The sequence below is a fragment of the Camellia sinensis genome, chromosome 4 (genome assembly GCF_055761805.1).
Source record: "Camellia sinensis isolate YWXY chromosome 4, ASM5576180v1, whole genome shotgun sequence".
NCBI classification, from domain to species: Eukaryota; Viridiplantae; Streptophyta; class Magnoliopsida; order Ericales; family Theaceae; genus Camellia; species Camellia sinensis.
Window position 1 is genome coordinate 25423264 of NC_138964.1, and position 11930 is coordinate 25435193.

The 11930-nt window shown below is 34.3% G+C and overlaps 1 protein-coding gene across 1 annotated transcript; it reads left to right on the forward strand.

Annotated features, from left to right (window-relative positions):
- The first annotated feature begins 8349 nt into the window (after positions 1–8349).
- Positions 8350–11605, forward strand: LOC114303440 (receptor like protein 27-like). The gene is made up of 2 exons (XM_082922856.1): positions 8350–11154; positions 11397–11605. Exon 1 carries the CDS (start codon positions 9322–9324, stop codon positions 10519–10521), a length of 1200 nt encoding a protein of 399 aa, XP_082778982.1. The 5' UTR covers positions 8350–9321; the 3' UTR covers positions 10522–11154; positions 11397–11605.
- The last annotated feature ends 325 nt before the right edge of the window (positions 11606–11930 follow it).

Genomic DNA, 11930 nt, shown 5'->3' on the forward strand with positions numbered 1-11930 from the left:
CTAGTCCACCGAATATAAAAATTTTATTATTTTTTTAGTTTAATTTATTTATTTGTTAATAGATGTTTTTAAAAAAACTAAAGTCTTAATGTGAGAAAACTACTGATAGTTCATATACACACATACAATAGACCAAACATTCCCTCTCTCTCTCTCTCTCTAAAACCTCCGCCCCAGGCCTCTTTTTTGGGCCAGCCGGTCGCCGTCTTTGGCCATGGTGGTCGGCTGGCCTAGCTTGTTCTTTTTCTTGTGTTTGCTTGTTAGCTTTTTCCTTCAATAAACTTGATTCCCCCATTTTTCCCACCTTGGTGTGTATGTGTTGCTGCGGTAGAATTTGTTTTGGTGTTTCGGGGTCCGGTTTAACTGTTGTATCATTCATTCGTGCGCTCTTTTGCGAGTAGGAGTTTGAGGGATGAACTCTGACTCAGATTTGGTGGAAATGTATTGATGCTTTGTTTGGGCGGAACTTGGGTGTCGTAGTCGATCCAGATCTGTTTGATTTTTCATTCGAGCGCTCCTATTCGAGTGAGAGTTTGAGGGGTGAACTTATTCCTATTGTTTAGAGGTGTCCCAGCGGTGCATGGGTCTGCAGTGTGAGTTGGTCGGTGCATGGGTCTGCAGTGGGTGTATAGAGGTGTCTCGGCGGTGCATGGGTCTGCAGTGGGCGTTGGTCGGTGCATGGGGCTGCAGTAGGTGTGAGCAAGAAAAGAGGTGTAAGAAGAAGTCCTGGTGGGAGTTAATTTGTGGGTGAGTTTAGTGGTGGTAGTGGGTGTTGTTCTATTTTCGGCAGCTTATGTTGGAGCTGTAATGCCAAGTTTCAGCAAGGGAGTTGAAGCAACTTGGAGTCTTCTCGAGTTGCAGCAGGGGAGTTGCACCATGGGAGTAGTTGCTTGTGGCGTGGGCAGCAGCGAAGCATCTTCAAGTTTTTTCCCGGTGTTGGCTATGGAGCCTTATTGGTCCGGTTAATAGCTTAGGTGTGGCTGGTGTAGGCTTTGTGGCGTGGGCAGCAGCGCAGGCTTTGGGTGTTGGGAGTTGCAGCATCTTAGGGGTGGCGTGGGCAGCAGAGTAGGCGTGGGTGGTGAAGGCTTTGGGAGTTGTAGCTGCAGAGGTGTGGGTCTTGGCAGAGTGGGTTGGTGATTAGACTTTAGTTTGGGTGGTTTGGGCAGCTTGGGTGTTAGTTTAGTTTAGTTTATTTGGCTTGTTTTGGGTGTTTTGGTGGGTTGATTATGTGGGGATTCTTGTATTTTATTTTCTAGTTAAGTCCTTCTTAACTTTTTTTGTTTAAAAAATCGAGAGGCTAAGGGGTTGGTTGTATGGATGCGAGTAGCAGTAGTAGGGGTATTTTTATACTTTTCGAATCTCTCTCGATGCATGTCATCTTCATGTACTCTTAATTTCATGCTGTTTAAATGAAATTTTTCTTTGCTGATCAAAAAAAAAAAACTACTGATAGTTCTATAATAATACGATGTAGCATTGTTTATGGCGTTCTTCCGATAAATGACGAATCGCAAACACACTAGGTAGCTGTTCTCTTGTTTTGTTCCATTGGTAAAGTTTTTTGATGCATCATAAATTAAAAACAACACATGACCAACATCTCATGGTATTTTAGGGTTGTTGATTAATTACACTTTAATATGGGTTTCACACATTAAAGAACGTAAATATATATATATATATATAGAAATAAAACCTTCCCTCGTATATCAAATTTGACAGGAAGAGAACAATGTTAAATGGAATATAAGAAAATATTAGTGTGATAGGGATTATTGAGTGTGTTAAATAGGCCAAATCATATATCAATGGTTTTTGGGGTGAATAATAACATATGAGTGGAAAGATTTTCCAAATTCCGAATGAAGTGAAAAGTGGCATAAGACTTATGGGAAGTCTATAGCATATTTAAATTGAGCCTAATTTCCTATAATTTTTTGTTAGGTCAATTAATCTAATTAAGTAATATTTGATAATTATTTAATCAAATAAAAAACAACTCAAACTATCATTTGTCCAAATAGATCTGCCCTATGCCTAATGCTCAATTTGTTTTGGCGGAAAACATTTTTTTAAAAAAAAATTTCACATTTTTTGATATTTAGTATAATGAAAAACAAAAATTAACGGAAAAATATTTTGTATAGTCAATAGAAAATATACTTATTTGAGTGGAAAACATTTTCCGAACTAAACTTTTATCAATATCACCACATTGTTGCCACGACCATCACCAATACTATCAGCATCATTAAAAACTGTTAATTAACTTGATGATTTATTAATAAAAAAATTATTATTAAATTAAAAATTTTAAGAGACTGGATATGATTTCCATGGCTACATGGACAAATCATATTTTAAGTAAATTTTAAACTTTCATTTGGTTTGAGTGATTTGGAGAAAAAATAAAATGGAGAAATAAATTTCAATCCTTTATTTGGATTACTAAATATGAAAGAAATGGAACGAAGTGGGAAATGTCTCATCCTTCTATTTCATTACTCCCAATTAATGAGGTGGCAAATAGCATCAACCAATCAATTCTCTTTAAACTCTTCTCTCAGCTCAAACTATTTTCTCCTAAGTTACCAAACATAGTATAATAGATATATTTATAATTTATCCTTTAAAATTTTTTAGACTCTGATTATATAATTATAAATATTTAATTAGTTGTATTTATATATATATATATATAATTTACCAAATAAATCATATAATATAAACAATAAATGATGTAAGTTATTGAAATAAATTATTATTATTTTTAATGTAAATAATTCCAATATTGACTCAATGACGGTCGGTCACATAGGTTACTGTTCTGGACACAGACCAATCCCCTTGTCCCACATTTGTCGTGTGGAAAGCATTTTCTATGGGCAAGACTTTGACTTTTGATGATATCCCCTGTCCCACATCTATCGTGTGGAAAACATTTTGTGTGGATAAGAAACTTTTGATACGATCCCCATGTCCCACGTCTATCGTGTGGAAAACATTTTCCGTGGCAAGACTTTGACTTTTGATAATAGGGTATAAATCGATTTTTTAAATTAAAATAAACTAACATTGTTAACATGACTTAAATTTTTTGATGATATATACAAAATGCTATATAAAATAAAATAAAATAAATATTATTAAAGTGGATGAAATAGTTAAAGAGTTATCAACATACCGCAATAAAGTACACTAAAAATGTTGAAAACAAAACTCGAGAAGGTGATGTATGAAAGCAATATGAATGATTTGTAGTAAATTCTGCTAATCTTAAATTCTATTCAATTTCGGATAAAAATAAATAAATAAAAATAAAAAATAAAAAAACTCTGTTGAACTTGAAGAACATCTAGTAACATAGTATTGGTTTGGCATGATGGGTTGGGTTGGGTTGGGTTGGATTTGGTTGGGTTGGATTGGGTTGGGGCTAAAATAGTCACTAAAAGATTAAACAGACATTTTAATCTCAGGTTAAAAAATGTCACATTCAAATTATAATTATTTCATTTTTTTTCTCACAAAAGTCAAAACAAACAAAAAGTCTATCTCAAACATGACTTTTTAGCCCCAGTCTAAAATAGCTAAAAAGTCAGAAGGTCAATGCACATCCCAAATGAATAGGAACAATTAATATTATTCATTGCAAGAGCAGCATTACATAGATATTTCGAGAAGTTAAATGCATCATAATAATTACATAGAATGTAAGTTTATCCTTATCTTTCTTGAAGTATAATATTTTTTATTCAGCGCAACAAAGTTTCATCGTCATATTTGAAATTGTCATATTTTTCTTCTTAAGTTGAATATATAGTTATTACTAGCAAAAGTTTAAGGGATGGCTCGTGCGCAAGGGGCTTGGACACTGTATAGTCAGACACATTCTTAGATAAAAGTACTTTTCACCACATAATCACCAATCCAAAAATTTTAGGTGAATAAGCATGAATTCCCAGACTTTCCCTATAATGTTTTGCTGAAGAAAAGGGCAGTACATTCCTTCTCCTCCCTTCCACCACATACCACTTCTACAATGACTCTGTGTTGCTTCCTTTTTGGGATCTCTAATGGTGCACTCATGCATGCATAGGACCACAAATGAATAGAACCGTTCGTAAGCGGATTTAAAGTCGGCTTGGTAAGGGCTCATTCGAACTCAATTTGTTAATTATTTATTTATCACTACAACAAAAAGCAGTTTTGGCGACCAAAAATGTAAATTTCGTCGCTGAAGTAAGACAATTGGCGACTAAAATTGAATTAGTAGCCAAAAGTGAAGACTTTTGGCGACTAAAACAGTTTAGTAGCCAAATGTGTACTTATTGGCGACTAAAAATCAGATTAGTCGCTGATTACATGGGTTTTAGCGACTAAAACAATTTTAGTAGCCCAAGGTGAAGGTTTTTGGCGACTAAAAAAGATTAGTAGCCAAAAGTGTAGGCTTTGGCGACTAAAAAATGGTTTGGTCGCCGATTGTAGGTGTTTTACCGACAAAAAAAATGTTGTAGCCAAATGTAAAGGTTTTTGGCTACTAAAAAATTTTTAGTAGCTAAAAGTGGACAATTGGCAACTAAAATTGAGTTTAGTCGGCAAAAGTGGCGGTTTTGGCGACTAAAAATCAGTTTAGTTGCCGAATGTAGTTATTTTTAGACGGAAATTAATTTTTTTAGCGACTAAATTATTGGTAGTAGCCAAAACTAAGGTTTTTGGCGACTAAAAAAACTTTAGTCGCCAAAAGTGGCTCCTTTTTTTTAATAATTAATTTATTTTTTACATAAATTAATATTGAATAAAAATAATTATATTTATATATGTAGTTTTAAATTAATACGGGTCAATATACTATATAAATAATATATATTGCATATATATTCATGTGATCTTGTGGTGGCATAGTGGAGGGAGTGTGTTGGTAAAGGTGTACAAAGTAGAAGGTCCGTGGTTCTAATCTCAGAAAAAGCAAAAAAGTTGGTAAATTTTTTTTTTTTCACGGAAGCACCTTTGGCGACTAAAATTATTAGTCGCCAAAAGTCTTTATTTTGGCGACTAAATGGATTAGTCGGCGATTCAGTGAGTATTGGCGACTAAAGGATTAGTCGCTAAATGTATGATTTTGAAAAGTGTAAATCACTATTGGCGACTAAAATGTTGGTTGCGAAAGAGCTGCTTTTTAGCGACTAAAAAAGTTTCAGTCGCCAATACCTCTGCCGACCATCTATACGCGACAAAACCAGCGACTAAAAAAATTAGTCAGGGAAAGGAAAAAGTCGACTTTTGGCGACTAAAAATTGACTTTTGGCGACTGAAAATTTAGTCGCCAAAGGTGCTTTTTCTTGTAGTGTATTTATTTATTTATTTATTTTTTGCGTTTGAGCTCGAGTTAGAGCTTGTTAAAATCTTAATAAATAAGTCGAAATATATTAAAACTCGGCTTGTCAGTTCGGCTCATTTAATATTTATTATTTATATATTAAATAATATATAAATGTGTATGTTACTTACATATTTAAAAAATGTAAATGTAAATAATTGCTAACTATGGATAATATATTTGTATAATAGTAGTGGTAGATATTATTATGTTTGTAAAATATTGACTTTTCTTTTAGTATGTTTATATATATTGTATATATAATTGTATAATCAAAATTTTAATTGTAACTTTAATCTCCAACGCAAATATGAATTTATAATTTTTTTTTTTTTTTTGCTTATTAAAACTCGTGAATAGGCTCAAGTTTGAGTCAAGCCTAAGCCAACTTGACTTGACCTCGATTCGTTAAATTTTTATTGAGTTCGACCTCGAATTCAAGTTCAAAATCGTTAAAATTTTTAATTGACTTTTGTTGTTGGACAGGGGTTTCTTGTGGCCGATGTAGGCAAAGTGTCACAGGTTTGAGCCTTCGTGACAAAGGTCTCCAATTGAACCTTCACAAACAGGTTTTCTTGCCTTATCTACGTGAGACAAGCACATTTCACAATGTGTAAGAAACCCACCAAATACCATTTCTATGTAACTCCACTTTGTGTCGAATTCTCATTCATCCGTAAATGATTTTTGAAAAACTAAATATACGATGTTATTTACTACGTGGCATAAAAAATATTACCGTTCAGACCCGCGCGAAAATAATGCAAGGGTCGTACCTTAAATTTATTGGCTAAAAATAAAGTTTTTACAAATCATTTCAAACAATCCCCTCACATGAATGGAATTCACCATATAGGACATACAACGAAATGCAAATAGAGAAAGAGTACACTAAGAAGATACACCACATCGATATAGGTAATTTGTGGTTTTGAACTTTCCTTAGTGAAAGCCTATCAAACTTATTGTCTAATCAATGGACAACACTTGGTAATTAATAAGTGCTCTAAAAAAATTAGCATTCTCAATTCTTGCAAAAGCAGCCTAGTTAATACTCATATAAGTGATTTCTTATTCAGAATTTCCTAATATACCCCATTTGGATGTCCAAAATATAAGAATCATTAAAAGCAAAACAGATTCTGCAAGTACTGCTGTCATCGGCCCTTCTTTTTTTTGTTTTTTTGAACACACAAAAAAATAAAAATAAATTAATAAATAAAAAACTTCACTGATGAACATTATTGAAAGATTTACATAGATAAGCATCAATAAAAAGAAAGTGTAAAAGCATCAATGCAAGCAAATCCACACCAACTAGTTTGCCACCGAAATGCAGCACAATCATCTGCTAGCACTACCCCAAGTTAGTGAGTAATCAACCAACAAGAGAAATAAATAAAATAAAATACATACAAAGAAAAGATAAATAGGTACTCTTCTTATCACACAAATGGATGTGTGAATCTTCTTAGTGATATGGGAAATCATCTACAATATTTTAGGATCATTTTAGAATATACACCCTAGAAAAGGTGTGTATTATAACTAAATCACTTTCCGTTATAACTACAAAAAAAATAATGAGTAATAACCAAATATCACATAAAATATAATCAAAAATCTTTTTGAATATAACTAAAATAATAATCATAATAGGTCATAACTAATATAATTAACACTATAATGAGTCATAATGAATGAATAATTAACACCACAATAAATTAAAAAAAAAACTATAAATATCACAATTTTAGAGTGTGTACTATAAAAATTTTCAATATTTTATTAATTATCATTGTGCATAAAACAAAGACCCATTCTCTAGAGAATGAAAGAAAACAGAACAAAACAAAACTCGGCACTACCCTGTTGCTTTACGTTGCAAGTGGGCATGACCATCTTTATCAGCAATTCGTTCCTAGACTTTGAAATATCAAAGTGTATATATGTTTTTTTGTACAATTGTTTTGAGTGGATTTGACAGCTTTTTCAGGTACGTATGGTCAAACGAGAAGTTATTTGGCAGTTCTAGGATGTGGTCACGCAGTGTTTTATGTATTGCAATTGATGGAGAGGGTACGGTTCTTAATTTGTTTTGAGTCATGAGAAATAACTACCACAATGTTTGGTGTTTGATAATTGGTGAGACACATTACCATGTGATGTTCCTGCACTACCAAATCATTTTTCTCGTTAGACAATCCAATGTAAATGGTGATGGCAATGTTTTGCGTGGCAAAGGGGATGGTCATTTCCAAGTCAGGCGATGATAATTTTGGAATAAATTTTACTGAGACTTGTGCAGGCTCGGTCTTGAGATTTCTGCTCCTCAAAGTCGATAATTAATTAATAAATATCAGTAGATCATTAGGGTCTTTTACATATATTTTTTTTCATTTAATGAAACTTTTTTTGAAGGTAAAAAATAAAAGATTTGTGTCAAAATCACAAAAAATGCATAACATTAAATTACAATAACTAATAAGTATTACTTGATCCTCTCTCTTCTTACATTTTTCGAAAAAAATAAATCAATCAAACTTGCTCTAAATTCTTAAGAAATTCGTTAGTATTTTGTTGTGCCGATTCTCTCAAATTTTTAGGGTTAAGAATTAGATAGGGAGAGAAAATGAGTCATTTTAATTTTGAATGAGCCTTTCAATTTTTTAATGAGTCAATTTAATTTAAATTAGTTTGAGCCTTCTTTGATATTTTTTTAGACTTAAAACATACCTAATATATTATACTAAACTATAATAAGAGAGGTTCCTTTTTTGAGTCTATTTGAAGAGTCCTAAGCCATGGCCTGTTGGGCCTATGTCCAGGCAGGCCCTGGACTTGTGTTCCATTTGTTTAGACAGCAAATATTTTTTAACCGAAAAAATTCACCTAGAAAATAATGTTTGGTAATTATATTGCACTATATAAAGTGAAGTCAAGACTAACATAATCGTAACTTGTACGCCGTATCTTTTTTCTTTCGACAACAATCATACTGGGTTTCATTAAGCAAAAAAATGAGGTGGTTAGTGTGCCTATTACACTTTCTTTTCTTTACCTTACAATATCAACCTGCTTTCTTTTCTTCTTCTCCAACAAACCATTTGTGTTCACCAGAATAGAGCTCTGCATTACTCCAATTTAAGTATATGTTCACCATAAATGGTTCTGCTTCTTGGCTTTGTGATCAGTATGGTCACCTTTCTTATCCGAAAACAATGTCATTGAATGAGACTACTACTGACTGTTGTTCATGGGATGGGATCAAATGCGACCGGATGACTGGTCAAGTGATTGCGCTTGATCTTAGTTGCAGCCAGCTCTATGGCACCATCCTACCGAACAAGAGTCTTTTTAGTTTCAGACACCTCTAGCGACTCAATCTCGCCTTCAATGACTTCACTCAATCAAGGATTTCTCCTAGTTTTGGGTAGTTTTCAAGTTTGACACATCTCAACCTCTCATCCAGTTTCTCTGGATCAATCCCATCAGAAATCTCCCACCTATGGAAATTGGTTTCTCTAGACTTGTTTTCCTATTATCAGTTAGTCAAACTTGAACCATACAATTTCCATGTACTGCTTCAAAACCTTACCCAGTTACAATATCTTTGTCTTGCCCGCGTGAACATATCTTCAATTGTACCCATTTCCTTGATGAATCTGTCTTCTTTGACATATCTAGATCTTAAGCAAACCGATTTGCAGGAGAAATTGTCAAATAAAATTTTTCACTTGCCAAACTTGGAAGCGCTCAACTTGGGTTACAACCCTTATCTCAATGGCTATTTGCCACAGGTAAATTGGACCAGTAGTGGTTCCCTTTCAATGTTATGACTCAGAGGGACAACTTTCTCTGGAGAGCTACCCGATTATATTGGCTATCTCTAGTCATTAAAATACTTGTGTCTGGCTAATTGCAAATTCTCAGGGTCCATACCTATGTCCCTAGAGAAACTTGTTCAAATGGCTTATTTGGACATATCGGGTAACAATTTTGAAGGCCAAATTTCCAATTCTTTTGCTAACTTGACACAAATAACTTACTTGTGTCTTTCTCACAACAGTTTCAGTGGTCAGGTCTCATCTATATTCTCAAATCTTGAGCAACTCTTTTATTTGGATATTTCATATAACCGTCTTGAAGGCCAAATTCCCAATATTGCCAACCTTTCAAAGGTTGGATATTTTACTCTAAGGCGAAACCATTTTATAGGTCAATTCCCATGTTGGGTAGCCAACTTGACACAACTTGTTTGTTTAAACATTGGGTTAAATGAATTGACTGGTCCGATTCCCGCCAACTTAAGAGGGCTTTCAAACTTAAGATATCTTTGCTCAGCTTATAACAGCCATACTGGGACGCTGCCGATTTGGCTGTATAATCTTCCATCATTGAAGTACTTATCACTTGTTTCTAATGAATTCACAGGTCAAATCTATGAATTCCAAAGTAAGTCATTGAATCATATTAATTTGCGTCGTAACAAGCTACATGGCCCCATTCCACCATTTTCGACCCTCATCAATCTTTTCCTCTCAAAGAATACATTCACTGGAGAAATCCCTTCGACAATTTGCAATGTAAGTTTCCTTGAGATACTTGATTTGTCTAATAATAGCTTGAGTGGTATAATTCCACAATGTTTAGCAAACTTTAGCAATGTACTCAGTGTGTTAGATCTTAGGATGAATAATTTTCACGGAAACATTCCATCCACATTTACAGAGGGAAACAAGTTGAGGAATATTGTTTTAAATGGTAATCAGTTGGAAAGTAGGGTGCCACGATCCTTGGCAACATGTAGACACTTGGAGGTTCTAGACTTCGAAAACAACAAGATAAACGACACATTCCCCTACTGGTTGGAATTTCTTTCAGAGTTGCATGTCCTAGCCTTTAAATCCAATAAATTCCATGGTCCTGTGGACTCTTCCAAAACTAAACTCCTTTTCCCAAAGCTTCGAATCTTTGACCTCTCTCACAACGAGTTTAGTGGTTGTTTGCCTACAACATATTTCAAGCATTTTAATGCTATGAAGATGGTTGATGAAAAGGTGGAAAGAAAATATATGGGGCAATCCTATTATTCTGATTCAGTGACCATCATGTTGAAGGGGAATGAGGTTGTATTACCATGAGTTCTAACCATCTTTACGACAATTGACTTATCGCACAACAAATTTAGAGGAGAGATTCCAAATGTCATCGGAAAACTTTATGGACTTCGGTTGTTTAATTTATCTCACAACAACCTTGTTGGCAATATCCCTTCATCATTGGGAAATCTATGTTTGCTTGAATTGTTGGACCTCTCTTCAAACGAACTTTCTGGTAAGATTCCTAGCCAATTGACAAGTTTGACATTTCTTTGTATGTTAAATTTTTTACAAAATCATCTCGAGGGTCGCATACCTCGAGGCAACCAATTTGAAACATTTGAAAATAGCTCATACAATGGGAACCTGGCATTATGTGGATTTCCACTGTCGAAGGAATGTGAAGATATTAACACACCACAACTGCATCCAACACCTATGTTGCACAAGGAAGATGATCCAACTTTTGCAAGTGAATTTAATTGGAAAGTGGTAGGGATGGGGTACGGATGTGGAATGGTATTGGGTTTGGTAATGGGATATCTTATGTTCTGAATTGGAAAATCAAAATGGTTTGTAAGAATTGCTAAAGGAAAACGACAGAAGAAAGGGAAAAGGTCACACGAGTGGTGACATGGTGGAAGAATAAAGTAGAAAACACAAATGGCGTCTCAAGTATGTACCCTTTCTCTACCCTTAGTTTTTTTTTTTTTTTTCCCATTGTTACTGTGTTGGATGCATAAGAAAGGGATTAGTTTAATCATTTCAATTAAATGCAAATTTTTGCCTCAAATTTACCATTGAATTTTCATATAAGCTCACCCAAAGGGGTTATTTTCTATCCACTTTACCCAATGTTCACTATATTTTCTAGCTGATGAAAGAGGTGCCATCATTTGAAATTGTTGTTTTTGCAGGTAAAGAGAGAAAGAGGCTAAATGTGAAACTCTGGGACCATTGCTCTCTCTATCAGGAGTTGTTCCTTATCAAAATATTATGTTCTAGTGAAGTGAATTGTATTTGATGCTTTATGGCCTGCCATAAATTGTTACTTCTGTGTTTGAACTTCTTAAAACTTTATAGAGAAATGATCCGGACTGCTTCCCCCCCCCCCCCACCCACCCTCTTTCTGATTGGCCAGTTTTTCTTTTTTTTTTTCTTTTTTTTTCCCCTTCTCCTCCAATCACCTCCCACCATGTGTGTGTGTGGGGGGGGGGGGGGGGGGGCGGAGGGGTGGTGGGGGTGGTGATTGGAGGGGGTCTCAATCACATCCCTATGTTTTGTTTAAAGTTTAGTTAGAGTGTTGATGTATCATGGCGTGTTCAGTGCTCTAAGAAATTATTTTTTACAATTAATAATATTTGGATAAATTATATTAATGGTTCTTGTAATTTGTTGCTTGACAATTTGATACCAGTAATTTTAATTGTATCAATTGTGCCCTCTAATTC

Excerpts from the sequence above, each read along its gene's own strand:
- LOC114303440 (XM_082922856.1), top strand. The coding sequence starts at position 9,322 with ATGTCCCTAGAGAAACTTGTTCAAATGGCTTATTTGGACATATCGGGT.